The sequence below is a fragment of the Aspergillus neoniger genome (genome assembly GCF_003184625.1).
Source record: "Aspergillus neoniger CBS 115656 unplaced genomic scaffold BO87scaffold_27, whole genome shotgun sequence".
Classification (NCBI taxonomy): Eukaryota; Fungi; Ascomycota; class Eurotiomycetes; order Eurotiales; family Aspergillaceae; genus Aspergillus; species Aspergillus neoniger.
In genome coordinates this window covers 310,889-331,172 of record NW_020291155.1, presented here as the reverse complement: position 1 = coordinate 331,172, position 20,284 = coordinate 310,889, and the positions used below count along the sequence as shown (strand labels likewise).

At 48.3% G+C, this 20,284-nt stretch overlaps 7 protein-coding genes across 7 annotated transcripts; 2 read left to right on the top strand and 5 right to left on the bottom strand.

The window, feature by feature from the left end:
- Nucleotides 1–7,517: 7,517 nt before the first annotated feature.
- Nucleotides 7,518–8,033, bottom strand: BO87DRAFT_399243 (uncharacterized protein; the record flags this gene model as incomplete). The annotated part of the gene is made up of 2 exons (XM_025625421.1): nucleotides 7,518–7,774; nucleotides 7,907–8,033. 2 exons carry the CDS (start codon nucleotides 8,031–8,033, stop codon nucleotides 7,518–7,520), a joined length of 384 nt encoding a protein of 127 aa, XP_025477260.1.
- A 1,905-nt stretch (nucleotides 8,034–9,938) lies between these two features.
- On the bottom strand, nucleotides 9,939–11,572 carry BO87DRAFT_378797 (uncharacterized protein). Its single transcript, XM_025623881.1, has 6 exons — nucleotides 11,328–11,572; nucleotides 11,260–11,279; nucleotides 11,172–11,208; nucleotides 11,055–11,122; nucleotides 10,521–10,993; nucleotides 9,939–10,470 (listed from the first exon to the last, which is right to left on the bottom strand). The coding sequence occupies exons 1-6, from the start codon at nucleotides 11,467–11,469 to the stop codon at nucleotides 10,116–10,118; spliced, it is 1,095 nt and encodes a 364-aa protein (XP_025477259.1). The 5' UTR covers nucleotides 11,470–11,572; the 3' UTR covers nucleotides 9,939–10,115.
- Nucleotides 11,573–12,177: 605 nt separating this feature from the next.
- BO87DRAFT_399241 (uncharacterized protein) lies at nucleotides 12,178–13,409 on the bottom strand (the record flags this gene model as incomplete). The annotated part of the gene is made up of 6 exons (XM_025625420.1): nucleotides 12,178–12,330; nucleotides 12,403–12,582; nucleotides 12,703–12,781; nucleotides 12,876–12,926; nucleotides 13,024–13,233; nucleotides 13,336–13,409. The coding sequence occupies 6 exons, from the start codon at nucleotides 13,407–13,409 to the stop codon at nucleotides 12,178–12,180; spliced, it is 747 nt and encodes a 248-aa protein (XP_025477258.1).
- Nucleotides 13,410–13,428: 19 nt separating this feature from the next.
- On the top strand, nucleotides 13,429–14,805 carry BO87DRAFT_314232 (alkene reductase; the record flags this gene model as incomplete). Its single annotated transcript, XM_025619647.1, has 3 exons — nucleotides 13,429–13,686; nucleotides 13,749–14,384; nucleotides 14,434–14,805. 3 exons carry the CDS (start codon nucleotides 13,429–13,431, stop codon nucleotides 14,803–14,805), a joined length of 1,266 nt encoding a protein of 421 aa, XP_025477257.1.
- On the bottom strand, nucleotides 14,688–16,428 carry BO87DRAFT_120228 (SDR family NAD(P)-dependent oxidoreductase). The gene is made up of 6 exons (XM_025617946.1): nucleotides 15,947–16,428; nucleotides 15,538–15,898; nucleotides 15,372–15,484; nucleotides 15,293–15,315; nucleotides 15,189–15,241; nucleotides 14,688–15,141 (listed from the first exon to the last, which is right to left on the bottom strand). Exons 1-6 carry the CDS (start codon nucleotides 15,993–15,995, stop codon nucleotides 14,952–14,954), a joined length of 789 nt encoding a protein of 262 aa, XP_025477256.1. The 5' UTR covers nucleotides 15,996–16,428; the 3' UTR covers nucleotides 14,688–14,951.
- BO87DRAFT_120385 (uncharacterized protein) lies at nucleotides 16,350–17,329 on the bottom strand. The gene is made up of 3 exons (XM_025617948.1): nucleotides 16,819–17,329; nucleotides 16,486–16,754; nucleotides 16,350–16,413 (listed from the first exon to the last, which is right to left on the bottom strand). The coding sequence occupies exon 1, from the start codon at nucleotides 17,225–17,227 to the stop codon at nucleotides 16,841–16,843; it is 387 nt and encodes a 128-aa protein (XP_025477255.1). The 5' UTR covers nucleotides 17,228–17,329; the 3' UTR covers nucleotides 16,350–16,413; nucleotides 16,486–16,754; nucleotides 16,819–16,840.
- A 1,382-nt stretch (nucleotides 17,330–18,711) lies between these two features.
- erg4A (c-24(28) sterol reductase) lies at nucleotides 18,712–20,232 on the top strand (the record flags this gene model as incomplete). Its single annotated transcript, XM_025627452.1, has 4 exons — nucleotides 18,712–19,526; nucleotides 19,577–19,908; nucleotides 19,956–20,173; nucleotides 20,221–20,232. The coding sequence occupies 4 exons, from the start codon at nucleotides 18,712–18,714 to the stop codon at nucleotides 20,230–20,232; spliced, it is 1,377 nt and encodes a 458-aa protein (XP_025477254.1).
- Nucleotides 20,233–20,284: the final 52 nt, after the last annotated feature.

The window sequence follows — 20,284 nt, the reverse complement described above, 5'->3', positions numbered from 1 at the left end:
GTAGTAGTAGTAAGTATCTAGTAGTGCTATGCTATCTATCTAGTACTAGTCGTTGTTCTCATACTAACTAGCTAATTAGTTGTTGGTGATGAGGATAGGAGTTGGGGGGGGGGGGGAGGGGATGCTATCCCACTATGTTCTATTTATTATTTTCTTTTTCATCCCAAGGTGCCACCTTGATGGTGTACACCATCGCAACGAGTCTTGTGATGGTCTTGTCTTTGGGGTGGTTATTTCCACCACCCCCACTGATACGCATACACCCATTCCATATCCACTAAAGCAAAGCATCCGCCGCGCGAAAAAAAAAAAAAGAGGATAACAGAAGACAACAACTCAAGCCAGAAGAGGGGTAAAAAGGATGAAACCTAATCTCGATAAGCGCCGCCAAGCCCTGCAGGTCAATCTAACTTGCCCTCCTCCTTCTGTGTTTTATCCCGACCAAGAAAGGAAACGAAGCAAAGCGAAGGCGAATCCGGCCCCCTCCGTGTTATTCTCTCCCAAGATGGGAATATGCTGCGCTTGGCTGCGAGTTTGCCGATGAACACCCTGACCTTTTCCCCCGCCACTCGCCTCCTGTGCCGAGTACTTGGCTATACGCTGAATGACCATTGTTTGATGGTGTACTGGCGTGCTGGGTGCTGTTCTTGGGTTACAGAGAGGAAAGTCTTGGGAGAGGTCTTGGTGAAGAGGAGATGGTCTGGGCATAGTCCGGCTACTAGGTAAGTAGCGGATTACTATAAGATCGCTAAGTTAAGAGTGGAGCAGGTGTATACGTATGTATTCCTCTTTTGAATGCTGATGCCAAGAGGTTGGCAGGAGAGGAGACACAGAGAAGGAGGGGAGGGCCTGTTTTGCCCCTTAGGCACTGACTACACTTGGCTTAATCTATATTATCTTTACTACTTCAGTAGTCTACTTGGTGAGATACTACTTCCTGTTTATGCAGCTGGGTCTCGGCGAAGTGGGGTGGGGGTGATACTAGCACTAACAGGTAGTAGGATCCAGTTCTCGTCACGGCGCACTCTCTTTCTCTCTCTCTCTCTCTGTGTGTGTGTGTGCGTTCTTGCAGGCAGCTACCTAACTAGCTAATCAACTCTCTGCCCAGCATCACTCCTACCTATCTGGTTCGGGTTCGGAATCCTCGGGGCTCCGGTGGTTAACCAGATGATGCTGACGATATTGATGATGATCATATCCGCGTCAGAAAAGACGGTTGGATGATTCCCAGCCCAACCGATCCAACCGAACTGAAATGCAATGAACCCTCCCTGAACCGGGAACGATCATTGCCGATGAAACAATGATCGCTGATGCCAAGAACTTCTGCAGTGGAAAAGGGAGATCCACACGGACGGAGGATTATGCAGTGCCAGTTACATACAACTAGTTATTAGTCCTACCTACCAACTTGCACCGTGAGTAGTAGTACTACTACTAGGAGGATGGATATAATTTCTCCGTCTTGGTGAACTTTCTTTTCTGCAGCATTCACAGTGTGCCATTGCATTGCAATCTCATTTTATCGCTATCTCGCCTAAATTTCTGCACCCATCTTATCAAATTAATTACCCATCATCGGTTTGCATGCGTCTAATAAAATAATACCGCATTTGGAGTTTTATCTATCAGTTACTGCTTATATGCCGAGAAAATTAAATAGCACACTGACAAGGACCGCGGAGCTAGGCATTCATCATCCTGGTTACAAACTTGTTACTAATTAATACTAGGTAGGGAGGTCAATGGAGACTTTTACTAGGTCCTCTTGGGGATTAATAGCTCTGCTATTGACATGCCATTGTCTTTCCTTAGGGTATAATCCGCTTCATTAACTGACTACTTACGGAAAAGATGCCTCGGCCTGTTATGTGCAGACGAGGCTGGCAAGTCAACGAGGATAGAATAAGCCGCGTGCTAAGCCAAGCCGGTAAGGTGACCGGCAAGGAGCGGGCCGGGAGGAGTGAGACATTCTTTGAAGAAGTGAAAAATAGCGAGAGGGGAGAATCATCGGAGGAATTTAGGATTTATTTTGTGTATAGCATGATCCCTTTACTTTGCACATTCTGCTGGAGCCTGGCCCACACGGAAGGTAAGAAGAACAAAGAAAAACAAAGTACGAAGTAGCGTAAGGGTCCTCATCTGTCCTGCTGATTATTGTTAGATAATTCCATTGTTTATCATGAGTAAGAGGACGGAGGAGTAAGATGAATAAGGTTTGAATGTCTCTCATGAGGCAGATTGATCGCGGCGGACTACGTTAAAGGGAATGGCGATTGTTGATCTTCATGTGGTTGGACCCTGCTTCATTCCTTTTGCTGCTGCTGCTGCTGCTGCTGCTGCTGCTGCTTGTAATTACATCCTTGACTCCTGTCTGGTGGCTAGCCTACAGACATTACCCCAACACACAGACAACAACATCCGTATAGTCCTTCCTCCCCAACCACGCCATCATTCAAACGATCTAATCACCCAGGATCAGAGATAACAGCCCCCCTCCTCATCCTTCAGCAACGACAAAAGTCCTGCATAACTCCTGATTATACCCCCAACCATCATCATAACGCCCCCCACCCCCAGTCCAATCCAGCAAAAGCACAGAGAGGATCCGATATTCCCCTAACGAGCCCAGGATATGAATCCTGTCGGCTCCAACTTCTTCCGAGGGCAAGTCGAGTTGACCCAGTCATGCAGTGAGCCAGTGACTCAAACACGAAGTACGCAATCCCCCTACTATATTACACCCCATTATTTACCATTTTGACGTTTTCTTCAATATAGCAAACAAATATCGCCACTAGACTAAGACTGCGGAGCGGCACCGGAGTCGGAATCGGAAGAATATGGTCTGCTTCACATAATCTGTTTACTACTGTACTAGATTACTAGATAGTCCGGGGATATTCCGCGTTTAGGCTACCGTGTGGATGCCTGGGAGGGTCAAGTATTAGCCTCTCCAGTTTCTAATTGCTTGATCAAGATGTTTTTTCAGTGGAGGTGGTTACCTAACTACGTTGCATCTAGCGTAACGGCTTCAGTATGGTCTCCATTCTAGACTCTTATGGGTTGTACAGGTGAGGCTATACTGATAGTCATAGTAGGTACTAGTATATCTGCACCTGCGATTACTTACCTGAAGTAGAAAGTGTTGAACATCGTTATTACCGGTTAATATTATTTTTCTGCTACTAGCCGCAGGGCGGGATATACGATACGAAGGCTGCATCTGCCTGGTGTGGTAAATCGATCCCATCCACCCGTTCGCTGTGGAGATCGATCACAACAGTCGCCGATTGTTGCCTCTATGACGAATCCTTATCCTCCGATATCCGCTGCATGTCTGCCCAGAAAGCTTCTATAATCCTTTGCTCCAATGCGGATGTGATCGACAGGGAGGGAAGAGGGGTGGTGGACAGGAACCAGATACGTGCCGTGTCTAGCTAGGGGTGTGGTGATGTCTGTGGGTATATCTCTTTTTGTTATCGTGCGACATACCATTCTCTGTGAGTGATTGTCTGTTTTTCGCCACTTGAATATTCACATTTGCAGGTGGAGTATAGGGCGGCAGGGCTACATGTTACAGCTGGGGAAGGGAAAACGGGTATTCCTCTCTCGATAGATAACTTAACTCTTTGTGATGGAGGGAATGATAGTTGATCCATTTGACCGAAAGACCTCAAGGACATTGAAGACTCCATCGGGAGTAATCAATACAATTCATTGGTATGCCCACATCTTCTTCTTACAAACTCATCATACTGTCTGACAAACTATCCGCCTCGTGAACTAACTCCCCATTGAAATGATTTAGTATAATCTTTCTAACTTAAGTTAGAATACTCACTATGGCATCTGGATCATTATAGATGCTCATATTGCCCCTCATACCGGGACCGGTGAAGGCAATACATCTCTGCAATACCAATGCCCAATGTCTGTAGCGTAATTGTTGCTTATAAACCTGCTAATCATCGCCTGGGTGCATGATCGTTGTCTCAATAGGATATAACGCAAGCTGTTTAGATTAGTATATTTTCTTCTGACTTAAGTTATGACTTATACATGTTGATTTCTTGAGTTCCTCGTCTCGCCACTGATTTTTGTGTTTCATGGTATTTCACAGATCATTAAGGAATTCCGCAGCAGCACTAGTCTTTTCAGTATCATACTTTCCAGCAAAAGGACTTGTTACTCCTTCTGCCAATGTATATTCTATTAAGATTACTCTTGATCTCATCGCTCCATCTGAATATCTTTAAGGCAGTCTCTTGTTGCTCCGGAAATATCCACATCAGTGAGTACTAGTACCACACAATAACATGTTGTAACGCTTTTACCAGAGGTTCTTGAACTTTTTTCACCTGGTTTAATACTACCATGTAGGACATATCTATTCATTCATAGTGTGTATTAATATCACACTGTCTTGTCAGACTTTCTTATAACAAGCCACTGCAGGCAAACAGGCAGATCACACTTGCTGGAAGGCTACTTGCTTCCTTTTAAGAACTATGGTCGCCATGCACCTTCCAAGATATACTCATTTCATCTAGTAAAGAGGAAGCTCTGCAAGGCCGAGTACTCCAAGTTCTTTTGTTTTGCCCAGATCTTTGTGATAATAACTACCTTATTGAGCAGGTCCATCGATGGAAGTAGATATTTGCCTAGCTCTGGGAGGGTTCCCTTTCTGGTCGCATCTGGGTAAAAGTTGAACTCGAGAGTTTAAACCAGCTCATTCTTGTTCCAGAGAAGTGATACACGTTCGTGATGCCTGTGCATTGTAGAACGTGACAGTACCTTGCTCAAGGTCTAAGTGTATATACCGGCAACAGGCAATCCAACCACATGCTGAGCATGGTTTGATTCGTGAATAAGAGCTATAGGGTAAATAAAATGCCACCGCACTTAAGCTGGTATCCCTGGAAGCTCAGCTTTCGCCTTCTGGAATGTCAAAATTATATATCGCAGCCTTTGAGGGGAGAAAAGAACGCCACCCCATGCCCTCATATAACGATATTCAGCTGGAACAGACAGCGTATTCCAGTTTAATCTATGCCGACGATGTGATAGACATGTGACTTGTCGTGTAGATCTCATTCGCGTATTGTGATGTTCTCAATATCCATGGATAGAGTGAGTCCGCTACTCTTTCTCCGGAGTCGCACAGGGAAATTATTGTTTCTTCGTCGCCGCATTAGGCTCTCAGCTAGGATGTCTTTGCGTAACCCTGTAGTTGGCATCTATTTGGTTCGATTCTTGCCTTCGGCATTCCTTGTAGTATTCTCGCTATTTTTCTTGTATCGTTCCAGCTTTGGGTGGTCTTTCGGGTTGGTTACTAGACTTATGCTTTTCCTTTGCCATCACGATAGGTTTCATATGATCATAACCGAAACACCTTCAAGGTCGTTCTCCATGATCCTCTTCTTCGTTCTTTGGTGATCTGCCAATAATATGCACGATGTGTCATGCTTGATGTTTTATTTGTGGTCAAGAAGACTGTTCCACTTGAACAAGTAACTCCGCGAAGACTAACTACCCAGCCAAACAACGCACAAGCATACAGGGAGGTCGTATATGACGCCGCACATGCATAGCACGTCAAGCCAGCTCTACGCAATGGAGCCAACGACTGCTCGACGACAACAATCAGCATTCCCAGGCACTGCTCAAGGAAGATCGATATAGTTCCTCCCTCCCGAGGGTATCTTCCTTTTCGTAGATTTATCGTTTGGGACTGTTTAACGCCAGCGCAGCTGCCGCTTCGTGCTCATAGACAAGGGAGTCATGCATGGCAACGGCATACTTTGTAATGTTTAGAAAGGTATTCCGCATTACATATGCGGTGAAGCGGCGCCTCCTGGCCCTTCTGGATAAACACCTTGTTAGTAGCCGTCGGATATGTGTCTGATAAAGAAGATGATCTAAATACATACAGTAAACCGGGTGAAGAAGATGTTGTGTTTGAGACCTTTCTCTTAAAGAAGATGCCCGTAGCACATTGAGTACTAATTCTGCATGGGATATTATGATTCACGAATATAGTCCCATAAAACCAGTTATCATGTAAAAGGCAGTATCAGTCTTTGATATAAGATCTTTGAGCTCAGAGACAGCAGCTTCAATCTTAGTATTATGCCTCTTGGTTAATTCTTTATCAGGTATAAATCTTTTCTGTTGTTCTGTATCGTGGAGTTCAGATATATTTTTTAACATCTGTCTAGTATTATCCCACGTTTCAGTCTTTATGCGACAGGCTTCTTGGTGGTCATATTCTAGTACTTGCAATCTTGCCAGTGCTTTTCATAACTTTTTCTTTCGTAGTCTCTGACCTTCTGTGAGTTCTCTTATCGGGGGTAGAACCCCCTTCGGGATGATCACGCCTGCATCCTCCAAGGCATCGATGATTTATAACCTCAGTTAATATCAGAATCTATCAATAAGATGGGTCTGCTTTTATTTCTTCATCATGCGACGCCAATGCTCTTGTTCAACGGCAGGTCGAGGCCATCACCAAGGGCATAAAACTGGAGTTCCCGTTTGCTATGAAGAACACCAATGCTTGTGTTGGTAATATTTGGTGGTTCATAAGAATTTTGGCATGGTCACTATCTTCGCATAGAATGATGTAACATGGCTCTTAAGTGAACCAGATCTTCGTGTCCGTAGAACTGGGAAGCGGCATCGTGTGTTGATATCATGTTCGAGTGTTTTCGAATATCCCGTGAGAGAGCCTTGGCTAAGGCTAAGGTTATGCTTGTGAATTGCATTTATAAGGGACCCATGACCAAGATGAATAGGTAGATGATGTATATCCTGTTTTTCCTCTATGTTGAGAAGCTGGTAATTGCTAATGATGAGCAATCGACCCAAGAGTGGGTGTCGATGTAGCTTATTACTTTAACAAGCTGGCTATCTCTTGCAGAAAGTATAAGAGTAGAAGAGTACCAGCGTACCCTCCACGGACCCTGTACGAAGCTTTCCGGAATTGTGTCGCCCAGTCGTAAATGGAACTGTTCAGATGTATTGGTTCTTTTCAAACTTGCCGCACAACGATAAGATGTGCTTGCTGTATGCTATGTCTCATAACATATAAGAATGCTGGATTGTGTCCATTCAGTATGCGCCATCAACGGGAGCCAGTCACGTCTCGAAGTTTCCCGATTCCAGCTGTATCCGATATCATTTCAGCCTGGGTAAGATGCAGCCACCGGAGCTACTCATGGTGGAGAGTAGGTTTATCCGTCTAGCAAGTAGGTGGCATCCGAAGAGTTATAGATGACCACCGTTATGCGAAGTTGAACCCAGGTGTGTCAGACCAGGGTGGGTCATTCTAGCTTTCCTGTTCACGGCTGTTTGCATTTACCTGCGCACCTGGCACTGGCCGTCATTATGACAATATGATTTCGGCGTAGATGTTTGCATTTTTACGCCGAGAACCTGAGCCCTGATTCCCGAAACTGGCAGTTCGCAGTTATCACGTAGAAGAAGTATCTTACCATGGTTTTCATTTTCTATAATTAAACCGGAATCGTGAACGGTGGTTTTCCCCTTCCTTTGCCAGAAACTGGCTCAGGGGGGCTTCGCCTCATTGCTGGCCTGGTGCCACTGATGCTGAAAAGACCGGCGGGATCTGATTGTGGTGGATGCGGATGGTTCTTAGGCCAGATCTCGAAGCGACAGACGGGTCCCTGGGACTTGAGCAGCATGTACCGAAGGCGATTTGGCGTGTTAATCAGTGTGGCGGTCGGCGGCTGATCGTCCCGCATATACACATCTTATATCAAGCTATTGTATTCACAATCCGACTTTAAAAAATCTAACCAGGCAGAGTAGGCGATATTGGCGGGCCGGATCGGCTGTCTGGGTTCAGAAGCCCTGTTTGAGTAACAAACAACATCGGTCTAACCGGCACGATAGACTTCAATCTCGACAATCGGTAGAGAGTAAGAGAGAGGCTCGTAACTTGAGCTTGGGATTGCTGGCACAGTGGGTTTGATACCGGTATGTTCGCGATGGCCGGTCACTCCACCCATTATAGTAGCCTTGTCTGATGGGCGTTACTGCCTCTGGATGTACATTGACATGCTCAACCAAGTGTAGGTCAACCCTTCATATGACAGAAGACAGCAGAACCCACTAGACCACATTCCCTGGACATCTGGTAAACCGCAATAGTTGAAGCAGCTTGTATGGCTTTTGCCCGAGCTGGTATAAAACACGACGATTTGTCTCGAAGTATATGATTGATCACGGAGAACGACGCTGGATTATCTGGTAGTCTTTCGAAGACCACAAGAAATGCGTAGCTCTTCCACCCACATGGTAGTAAAGTCTCTGAAGCATAAATTGAGCTCATATCGAACCAACCTAGCCTAACTATATGAACTAGTACTGCCAGCCCGATGAAGGAAGTTATCGACTCTGGGTTGATTTCTCCTTCCATATGTCCAAGCATTCTCTCATTGTACATCTCGACATCCGCAACCAGACGCCCGGTTACGGATATCATTGACACTCCACAGAATACGTTGATAGGTACCCAAACTTCTTTTGTGACGTTTAGATGAGTGTAGTCTTTTGCATCTTGCCAGATTTTGCTGTGAAGGTGTTATCTCATGGTCAGTGAGTCTCGGGGGTATCACCATCCCGTGGGTACATCGTTCTGATGGACCATGAACGATGCACGCCTTTCTGATCGAAACCAGCGGCTCCTGTCCAAAGCGTAATATACATATGATAAAAGCTTCTTCCGTGCGGTGGTCCATGTGCGTTTAATTCCCAGTTGCACAAGAGTCCTAGCAGTACTCAGCAACCCGAGCCACAGACACAGATGCCGGAATTTCATCATGGTTGTTATAACTCTGCAGGCTCCTGCATGCCTCATCTTCGTTGTTAAATTGGTAACCATTCCTTGTCATTTGCGATTTATATATAATCTTCGACTGTTGGCTGGATTGAAATCGGAACATGCTTTCTTTGACAAAGCTCCATTGGAGATATTCAGGTGCGTGGTACATGCTTCAGTCGAAGACATTGTTGTGTGTTATCTTCGATTGGAAGGAATATCTGAACGGTAATAGCCGCGACAAACATGGCATTTGACAGCTTCCAAAGTCTGGTAGTGCGCCTCTTTCTGGCTTTCCACACCACAATGTGCGTAAAGTGCTCTGTAGTTCGCGGTGTGGTGCTATATACGATATTGATGGTCATGGAAATATCCGCGCTAGTATCGGTATTTATCTATATGGTACTTTCTATTAGCGACTTCTCAGCATACCATGAATGAAATGATGTACTTGATGAAATCACCAGCATACAGGCATGATTTAGTAGAGAACAGCGACTTTGCGCTTCCCAGATATACCGCTATGACATCTGGCTCGACGAGGAGCACATATCCTTCTGCCCATGGAGCTTATATTTGATGGTCAGGATATGTATTTTTCTCTGCCGAGCTCGGATTATGTCCAGCGTAGTAGAGTAAAGCTGTACCGAGTGCGTAGACAATATGGCGAGAATTCTGGACAGATTCTCTGGCCAAGACGGTTTCCACAAGGCACGCAACGAAAGGTATATAGTTGATGAGTCAAGTAATGATGCTTGAGTGGGTTATTGTGCATATTTATCAGTAGTAGGTATATATAGAAAATGGAATCCTGGATGGTGGATTGGGAAGAAGGACAGGATGGGGTGGAGGAAAGTCGGATTTATATAGGGTCTGTTTCTACTGGGGTGAATTAGTTGAGGTAATGAGTATAGCGACACGATGTTAATTATCTGTGGTTGAATGAGGATTGGGCTTGAATTGGTGTCTTGGCAGGGACGAATGGGAGGGTTCAGGGGTGAATTGATCAGATCTATACGTGCACTAGGAAGATGAATAGTTAGGCTTCATAGGTTCAAGAGTATCAGTATCTTGGCAGATACTTCATCGTTGGCTGTGAAGGTGGGAAGCATTTCCATGCCAATTGACCAAATCATACATAAATAGAATCCATTAGAAAAGGAAATATTAAAGAGTGTAGTCTATCGCTAAACCGTAGTTCGGACGAAGTCATTAACCGAACACCATACCGCCATAAAACACAAAGCCGCCCACCCAGGGTATACAATCATTAGTGAAAACTGCTGTGATGGTGGCTTTCATGACTATCACCATCGGCCACCATCTCTATCGTCTGTGACACATCCACCGTCTTGTGAATGCCTCCCGCCTCATTACCTGCCATGTCGACCGTCCCTGCAAATGTAATCAGATGTGACTGGTCGGAGGCGGACTCGGTGCCATCGGCGCGGCGGGAGTTACCGAGTGAGAATCGCTTGTTGCTTCCTTTGAGTTTGCTAAGGTTGACAGAGGACTCTGGTTCGTAATAACGTTGAGAGCTGTACTCCTTCTTGCGGAGCTTGTTGATGAGGATGTTGATCGTGGGGAGACAAGCGCAAATCATGGCCACGCCTCCTTCGGCGTTTCTAGTTTGGGGTTAGTCTGCAGCATCGATTATTCTAGAATAATGACTTACCCTGAGAGAATAACGATTGTAAAGACAATAGTCTGATCCCTGGAGCTACCATCACGCAAGACCAGAACCAGCCGGTACAAACTGAAGGCCGTGGCCAGACCACCCGCCGACAGCATGCCGATGACCCGCAACTTCTTGCTCCGTGACATCTGAAGCGACCAGGTGAGTGGCAGAGGTAGAATCAGGATAATAAAGTCGGTCACCACACTGATGACAGAATCGGCGATCAGGGCGGCCCGTTGATTGAGACAGCGTGCCTTTGGATCGAGCGTCCAGTATCCCGGAACCGGGTCGCACATGCGAATCTTGACGACCTCGGCAACGATGTAGTATATGCAGAGACAGCCGAGGAGGCCGTAGATGAAGTAGATTTTGGAACGGTAAGGACTGAAGATGCGAATGAGGATAGAAAGGAGTGCGATCTTGACGAAGAGTGCCATGGGGCAGTAAAGAACGGTGGCGATGTAACAGAACTAATTTGATCCTCAATTAGCCGATGAACTTCAAGTCCTTCTGATAGCCGGGCGTTCATACCTTGCGAAAAAGAGTCTGGTGTGCTTCAGAGACATCGTCAATGTGGTAACCCCCGCCATAGTGACCCACTGGAGCCAAGTTAGTTGGAGCTGCTGGAGAGATAAGAACGATGCATACCGGCAATGGCAATGCCACAGTATCCCATGAACAGAACCTGCAATAGTCAGTGAGTCGCCCTATGGAGGCACCTGCAGTCCCAACGTACCCATGCTATGAGACATGACCCTGGGAAAGTTAGCAATGATTTTTTGAAGAGAAGTCAAGCAAACGTACAGTCTTCCACACCTACGAACTGTTTGTAGTAGATACGGATGGAAAAACGCAAGATAACAAATACGCTAATGATCGGAATACACAAACATTGTGTGACGAAATTTATGGTGTTCAAAACATCCTTGGGATGACTGACAGTCATGGCGTGCCAGTGGTCAATGCAGCCTCTTCAAACAGGAAGAAACAACATGGAGCAAGACACTGGCCCCGACGACCGCGGGGAGGCCACAAACATTTATAAATAGGTTCAAATTGCAGGCGCTTGGTCTGTCCATGCGCACAGCGTCGTCGCCCGGGGTCAAGCTGGCGCTGCGCCGTCTATGATAGGCCCATGAAGCCGCCTAGGGAGGCCCTCAACTTTGGGTCGGAAACTGGGAGGACAATCCGAGAAATGACTTCAATGGCACCGGGTCACGATCGTCCCGCCCAGGTGTAGATAGGAAAACCTTAAAGGAGGGATACAGCAGCTCCCCGATGCAGTTGGACTGGGAAGCGACCATGGAGTATCCGAGCGGATCGATCGTGATAGGCCCCGGAGGTCATAACGTCTACCTGTTTTGGGAATGATGGACAGGGAGAAGCAAAGATGCACCTTGCATGGATCGTCGTGGTTGCTTGCCACTGGGGCGTCGCACGCGATCGTGGTCTAGTCTAGATATGTATCGTGCTATGTAAATACACTCAGTGGTGCTGCGGCGGCGGCGTCCATGGACCATGGTTCTGAAAAGTTGACACCCGTAGGCGGATCCTTAGCTAAGAGTGTCTCATTTCGACGCCGAAACTGGGGTTCGAGAGGGCGCCCCTCTGCGATGCCAATATTTTTTCATAATTACTATTGGATAATCGATTCTCAAATCTCTCCTCTCCTCCGAACTAGCCGCGGAGACATGGCTGCAGGGCGTCGGAAATATCTCGAACGAACAATGGAGATAATCAGGAGTAATAACCATCCCCGATTATTGCTTCCTCCCCGGGCGCTCGTTCCAATAGCTCCTCGCGCTACCTATGCGCCAGATCCTGGCTGCATATAGGCTGTGGCGACGACGCACTATCTGTCATGGTGCTGCAGAAGAACCCGCCAAAGTCCCGACTGAGGGATTAGTGATCGTCGGTGTCCGAGCCAAACCACAATAGAGTATCCGGCATAAAGGAGAACGCTGGAAAGTGGGTTTGAAACCAGCGTCTGTGAAAGCCCGTGATGCGGCGGCCTCCGGCAAACTGTCATGGAGCCAGTCAACAATGGCAGAATCGATCCCTTTTTCACAAGCTTGCCCGGTTAATTGTTGGCCTTAACGGGGGTTCTTCTTCCGGAAGACCGACTTGCGACACCGACCCGTAGTTTAGCGTGTGCCCTAAAGCCTCTAAAGTCTCTAACGTAAACGCCAAGCGCCGCGAAGAAGAATTTTGACTTTCGCTTGCTGTGTGTCGAGTGGAGCGTCGGATGGCTTCCATCCCTATTATTTCCTGGTGAATATGATGGCTCACATTTACCTCGCACTGTTCCCCCGTGTGATCTGAAATGAAGAATTGCCCCCCAGGTTGTGTTACTTTTGACGAAGGTGGCTGCTATTGAAACTCTCCTGGGCTTCTAGAAGACGCCTTTCTGCGCCCGATCAGCAAGGCTGCATAAGGCTTAAGTCCCACGCGGTTTGCCACGCGCTGCATGTGTATAAGGGGTCAACAGGGAAAAAGGAACCCGAGGACAGACAGATGACTAAACTGGAGTCGGGTGCAATCTGTGGTTCTGTGTAGGCTTCGTGGATACGCCTCCACTTCCCAAGGTTCAGCCCGTCCCACCATCCAATTTTCTCGTGTCCTCGACACTCTGGATGGGTTCCAGTAACCTGCGAGGCTCCATCTGTCACCCTCATTTGGCAATGGGTCTGCTGCTCTCCGTTCCAGTCCACTGAGAAGGGAGAGAAGGCAATGAAGCGAACAATAGTGAGGAGTAGCTTTCAAGGTGAACGCTGGTTTGCTGTCGCACCACGGCCCGTGTCAACCCAGAAACTTCCTCCCCAATTGTCCACTTGTGGCTCCCTCGTTTGTCTTTACCTTCCCAGGTAGCTTTCCCAGATATTGCATCTTTACGAGAATTCTCACAATGACCATTGCCCAGGCCCAAGGAGCGGATTCTAAGCTCTTTCAGCCGCTCGCCATTGCCAATGGCAAGCTCACTCTGAGCCACCGGGTGGTACACGCCCCCCTGACACGCAACCGGGGCGAACCGTTGAACTCAAACAGTACTCCCGAGAATCCCAATCGGATCTGGTACCCTGGGGACCTGGTCGTCGAATATTATCGTCAACGGGCAACTCCAGGCGGGCTGATCATCTCGGAAGGCATCCCTCCATCGCTGGAGGTAAATACTCCCCAAAATCCAGCTCCGATGGGTCATTCGTCTGTTCTTTAACACGCAAGCAGAGCAATGGAATGCCAGGAGTCCCCGGTCTTTTCACGGAAGAGCAGGCCGCTGGATGGAAGCGAGTCGTTGATACTGTCCACGCCCAGGGCGGCTACATCTATTGCCAGCTGTGGCACGCCGGCCGTGCTACCGTCCCCCAGATGACCGGCTTACCCCCAGTTTCAGCCTCCGCCAGCGTTTGGGACGACCCCGAAGAGCGCTACACCCACCCCGCCGTGGGAGCGTCGGAGCCGGTTCGCTATGCAGACCACCCTCCGATTGAATTGACGGTCGCGCACATCAAGCAAACCATCCAGGACTATTGTAAAGCCGCCAAGACTGCCATGGACATTGGCTTCGATGGCGTTGAACTACACACCGGTAATGGTTATCTCCCGGAGCAGTTCTTGAGCTCAAACATCAACCGACGGACAGACGACTACGGCGGATCTCCAGAGAAGCGCTGCCGCTTCGTACTGGAGTTGATGAACGAACTGGCTCAGACGGTTGGCCAGGAGAATCTGGCGATTCGACTCACGCCGTTTGGACTGTACAACCAGGCACGTGGTGAACAGCGCGTGGAAACCTGGACTTATCTGTGCGAGTCGCTGAAACAGGCGCACCCCGGTCTATCATACGTCAGCTTTGTGGAGCCGGTAAGCATTATCTCATAGCCGATTGAGTCCCACTTACTAATGTGTTCAGCGCTACGAGCAAATTCACAGTTACGAAGAAAAGGATGCCTTCCTCCGCAGCTGGGGCCTTCCGAGTGTCGACCTCTCCTCCTTCCGCAAGATCTTCGGCTCGACCCCCTTCTTTTCGGCTGGCGGCTGGGACCAGACCAATTCTTGGGGCGTCCTGGAGGCCGGGAAGTACGATGGTCTCCTCTATGGACGGTACTTCACGAGCAACCCGGACTTGGTGGAGAGACTGCGCAGGGGCATTCCCTTTGCACCTTATGATCGCACTCGGTTCTATGGACCCTTTGAGGATAACGCATTCCACTATGTGGACTACGAGCCTGCTCCGCAGAGCTCAGCCGGATGGGATTCCACAAAGGTCCAGGTCCGACTATGATTGATGATTTGTATATACACATGACTGCGATGCTGGTTTAGTTCAATTTAGTTGCGCTTAATCCCTCCGTTGAGAAGACCGATCGGCGATGGTATTGATCCAGTGCTGTACGTAGGTAGATCAAGAAGCCTCAGTGCTCAAAGCGCTCAAGCCGTGTAACCGCCATCGACGACCAAGGCGGAGCCTACCATGTAGCTGCTCATCGGGGAGGCCAGAAACAGGAGTGCGTCGGCGATCTCCTCCGGTTGTGCCCTACGGCCAATAGCGACTCGCTGCGCGTCTGGCTCCATGAATCCCGCATCCCAATACGTGCGGATCAAATCAGTGTCCGTGTATCTGGATCGTTAGCTAGCGGATATTATACTGGCCTACGGGGCACTTACCCAGGACAGATAGCGTTGATGCGTATCTCTTGTTGAATGTACGCTTTGGCGTCCTAAACCGGTTTAGTCTGACAATCTGGGGGTGATTATCATGAACAACAGACCATTTTTGAGAAAGCAACCACAGCTGCAACCATTAGCTATCTAGGTACACTCATCCACCAATCCCAGGCATCCACTTACCATGCTTGGAAGCTGTATAGGCCGACAGTCCTGACCAACCCCCCGGAGCCACTACCCCAAACATAGAAGCCATATTCACGATCGTCCCCCGACCGAGACGCAAACCGCGCGATCTGCAAGACGCTTAGCCGGCCGTCTTCCCCTCAAGTGGACCAGTAAAACATACTCCTGTGTCAGCATCTGGCGTATCACAGCCTTTTGGCAGAGCAACACCCCGGTCTGGTTAATATCGATCACCCTCTGCCATTCTGCTGCCGTCAGCTCATGGGTCGCGCTCGGTTGCCCCACAATCCCGGCGCAGTGAACCGAGATATCAATGCGACCGAATCGCTCGACAGTGCGGCACACGGCTTCATCCACGCATGCCTCCTTGGAGACGTCTCCAACCGTAATTTCCACTGCAACATTGGGATGTGAGGTAGCGAGCTCGTTTTTAGTGCGTTGGAGGAGTGCCTCGTTCACATCCAAGAGAGATAGTGCTTCGATTCCATTCTGGGCAAGCGTGAAGGCGGTGGTCTTACCAATGCCTGAGGCAGCTTAGCACGGTTTCCCGATCGGGCTAGGTTGGTTCCTACCATTTCCACCTCCCGTGATAAACGCCGTTCCCGATACCTTGCAAGCCATGATGAACAGTTATAGTGGTTAACACTCTCTGCCGACTGGGTTGTCGAAGAAGTCAGAACACCAGCTGGCTGGTGAGTGATGGACGACGTCCATATATCTAGTTGCTGGCCACTAGCCACCACCCCTGTCAGGATTCGAGCGGGGTCAAGGCATTATTGTCTGTCTGACTGACTGCCTCGGTTATTCAACCAAGTACTAGTATATGTTGCTACTAGAAATTGCAGGTGTCTCTTTGTCTTCCTTCATGTCGTTCTCGTTGGCGTGTATGCACCTCTCTTCACCCCTGGTTGACTGTAGTCTTCCTCTTGATACATTGCCATGTGCTACTAGTATGACAACTAGCGTCTTTCACCCTTTTCCCATGGCTGGTATTGGGTAATATTCTGGTTAATTCTCAAGGTGGCTGGCGATAGTTACACTAGTCAACTTTCTTAGCATGTCAGCTTATGCATACCTCGAATGTGGTCATTGTTCTTCACGTCAGACTTACCAGTCCGCTTAAATGATAAAGGATCTGGGGATCTCAAAGCTCATTGTTTCCGCATGTGAGGGAAGGTGCATGAGAAAGCTATGCCAGCCGATCATTGGTGGAAAAAGCAGATTATATTTCATGCATACATCATAATCATAGAATAATCCATTAACAATCATATCCGAAGCCAATCAACAGAACATACTCAACAAAAACAATACAGGTATCATATCACAGAGTCATATCCAACAAACAGCCCATACAACACGTATAACACCTATAAGCCCCTAACAAACATTAGCACGCCCATTCATACACCAAGATACTGATCCCCAAAAACATAGAACTCACATCAAGCCCGATTAGATCCTAACTAAACCACCTCCGATCCCGGATGCTGCTGCTGCACCGGATACACCACCGGCTCCGGCTTCTTCATCATCGTCTCAGAATATCCATACTCCCCTTCATTCATCGCCACAGGCTGCTGTCCCGCAGCATAAGCCTGATTATAGTATGGCGGGGCCGGCGTGCCCGGCTGCTGCTGCTGCTGCTGTTGTTGTGATTGCATTTGCATATGTGGATACATGTACTGCTGCTGGTACTGTTGCCGGTAGTACTGGGCGCGGAGTTTATCTTCGCGGCGTTCGCGCTTGCGCTCGCGACGGTGCTTGATGAGGAGGTAGATGCCGACGCAGATGGCAATGATGATGATGATGGGGATAATGATGATTTTTCCGATGATCTTGCCGATACTCATTTTGAGGGGGGATCTGTGTTCTGTCTGGGTTGAGGTGAGAAAGGAGAAGGGGTGGTAAAGATTGTTTGTGTGGGAGATTAGATAGAAGTCGAAGATTGGTATGTAGGTAGTTGATTGTAGTATGTATGAGATCCTTGGAAGCTAGAATAGATACCAGTAGTAGGCAGGTAGTAGCCAAGCAGGCAATGGACAGAACTAGAAAGAATCAGAAACAAATCCAAAAAGCCAAGATCCTCCCCCACAAGCTTATATATCTCTCCGTGTCTAGCAAAGACAGCCTGGACCCTCCAGCCCTACAATAGGTTGGCACGCAGGCAGGCGCGTTAGAAAAATCAATCCTCAGCACGGGGGGTGATGAGCTACACTCCCAAAGGGAGGATGTTGCTGCTGAGCGCTTCATGGAGGATGCTGATTCGGTGGGTAGAACCAGGACGGCAGCGTGAATATGCAGGCCGGTTCACCTCTGTCACACGCAGCCTTACGCGTTAGGTTAGCTCTTGGTGCATCCTTGATAAAAGCTTGGTTGATGAGCGTAAGAGTGATGGTTGGAGGAGAGATGATGATCGGGGTTGGGGAGGGGGCCAATCATGGTGGCGGGTTTGGCGCCGCGGGTGACAGTCGCGCATCAGCCTGGTGTCTGTCAAATCCTGGTAGGGCTGGAGGGGAGGGGAAATGGTTGAGTGTAAAATGCTGCATAGATTTGCGTGATTTGAATCTATTTTTATCTAAGTTGGCATGAGGGGATTAAAATCGGAGACTATTACTAGTGATGGGTTAAAGAGGGTGGTACTACTACTGGTGATGGATGCGAACCGTCGTCGAAATATACAATGACGAACCCCCACAACTGGATGAACAGTAAAAAAAGGACAAAAGCACACAACCGTCACTACTTAGTACTGCGTACTTAGTCGACCATATGTGGTTAAGGAGATGCTCAAATAGATTTCCTTTACCGCCATGTCCCTATCTAATAGTAGTATAATCCCCTCCCCAAGACTCCTTTGCTATTCCATGCTGTTACTAGTAGGATACACCCGCACGGTCGCTCGGGCCTAGCTGACCCTTACACTAACAGCAAAGCGGAAAAGGTCTCTTACCATCACAGAAATCTTAATCTTATCTCAGCTAGTTTTCCCCTTAAAGGGCTTCGGTTAGACCAAAATGAATCGAAGTTCTCCTGAATTAGGGGTCCTCGCTACGATTATTGATTGACCTGATTGAGCCGATCCCGAGGTTTCCGGGTTCGCCGCGGAGTCCGCGGAGAGCACGGCGGGCGCGGGTTTCACGGAAACGAATAAGGTATACAAAATGAACAGCAATGAAGGACTGATAAAAATCCGCGATCGCCCGATCTGTGAAGTACTATCAATCTGTATACAAGGAGAAGGATGTCTGCTATGAGCACGGCTACAAGGTAAGACAATTGCCTACCTAGACACGCCACGCACAGAACACTGAATTCACTTAGCCACCAACCCAGCATGAAGCAATCTACGAATCCGAGCCCGGAGAAGTCTTCCAGCGCCCACGAGGATGAAAAACCGACATTCGAGTTCGGAGGTGCGCCGGGGGTAACCTTGCTGATGCTTGGATTCCCCCTCCTTATGTATTACATGTTCATAGGCGCGACCCTGTACGACGGCCACCTCCCCTTACCCGAAGCGAACCAATCAATTACCGATTTCCTCTTCCACCTCGTTGACCTCGCCCATACACATGCCTATCCCCACCGCAAGGCATGGATAATATACTGGACCTTCCTTGTCCTCGAAGGACTCGGGTACCTGTACCTCCCCGGCGTATACGGCAAGGGAAAATGCCTTCCCCATCTGAATGGAAAGCAGCTGGATTACTACTGCTCCGCGGCAGCGTCGTGGTATGTTACCATCGCTGCTGCATTGGTCCTCCACTTTTCCGGTCTCTTTCGTCTGAGTACGCTCGTCGATGAGTTCGGTCCGTTGATGTCTGTGGCTATCTGCTCTGGCTTTCTGGTCTCGATTCTCGCGTACGCGTCTGCCTTGCTACGAGGTGCTCAGCATCGGATGACGGGATCCCACGTTTATGATTTCTTTATGGGTGCAGAGCTCAACCCTCGCTTGTTCCAGTGGCTTGATATGAAGATGTTCTTCGAGGTTCGCATACCCTGGTATATTCTGTTTTTGTTGACACTTGGGACTGCGTTGAAGCAGTGGGAAGACTACGGGTTCGTCTCTGGGGAAGTTTCATTTCTGCTTTTGGCACACTTCTTGTATGCGAATGCATGTGCTAAAGGGGAAGAACTGATTATCACGAGCTGGTATGTTGCTCAATGCGGTGGCCAAATCAACAATACTGATCTTGTCGCAGGGATATGTATTATGAGAAGTGGGGATTTATGCTCATTTTCTGGAACCTTGCTGGTGTTCCCATGAGTTACTGCCATTGCACTCTATACCTGGCGAGCCACGATCCGTCAACTTATAAGTGGAACCCCATAGCACTGGGCGTGCTATTTGTGATGTATATTTTTGCATACTGGGTATGGGACACGTGCAACAGCCAGAAGAACCTCTTCCGAGCTCAGGAGAGAGGAAAGCCTGTGAATCGAAAGACCTTCCCTCAGCTACCATGGAAATCGGTGAAGAACCCTGTCTGCATAAAGACAAAAACAGGAGATTCCATCCTGTGCAGTGGGTGGTGTAAGTTGTTCATTTTTGTATCGCGAATCAGGGCTGATGAGGTATAGATGGAATGGCACGTAAGGTCCATTACAGCTGTGACTGGTTTTTCGCTTTCTCCTGGGGTCTTATTACTGGCTTTAATTCGCCATTCCCCTGGTTCTACTCGTGCTTCTTTACTGTTATGATCATCCATCGTGCGCTGCGGGATATTGAACGTTGTCGCGAGAGATATGGAGAAGCTTGGCGCGAGTATGAGCGGAGGGTCCCGTACCTGTTCATTCCGGTAAGTCTCATCGAGTTGCTGTTGTGATCAAGCTAACATCAGAAAAGTATGTCTTCTAGGTCATTGGAGTCAAGAGATGGGCCTTTCGGTAGGGCATCTTAGTTTAGTTTG

Coding starts and splice junctions, on each gene's coding strand:
- BO87DRAFT_120228 (XM_025617946.1), bottom strand. CDS start 15,995: ATGGCTTGCAAGGTATCGGGAACGGCGTTTATCACGGGAGGTGGAAAT. Junction 15,316..15,371: donor CTATACAGCTTCCAAGCATG/GTAAGTGGATGC, acceptor TAATGGTTGCAG/CTGTGGTTGCTTTCTCAAAA. Junction 15,242..15,292: donor TGGTTGCTTTCTCAAAAATG/GTCTGTTGTTCA, acceptor AAACCGGTTTAG/GACGCCAAAGCGTACATTCA.
- BO87DRAFT_120385 (XM_025617948.1), bottom strand. CDS start 17,227: ATGAGTATCGGCAAGATCATCGGAAAAATCATCATTATCCCCATCATC.
- BO87DRAFT_378797 (XM_025623881.1), bottom strand. CDS start 11,469: ATGACTGTCAGTCATCCCAAGGATGTTTTGAACACCATAAATTTCGTC. Junction 11,280..11,327: donor GTTCGTAGGTGTGGAAGACT/GTACGTTTGCTT, acceptor TAACTTTCCCAG/GGTCATGTCTCATAGCATGG. Junction 10,471..10,520: donor ACAATCGTTATTCTCTCAGG/GTAAGTCATTAT, acceptor ACCCCAAACTAG/AAACGCCGAAGGAGGCGTGG.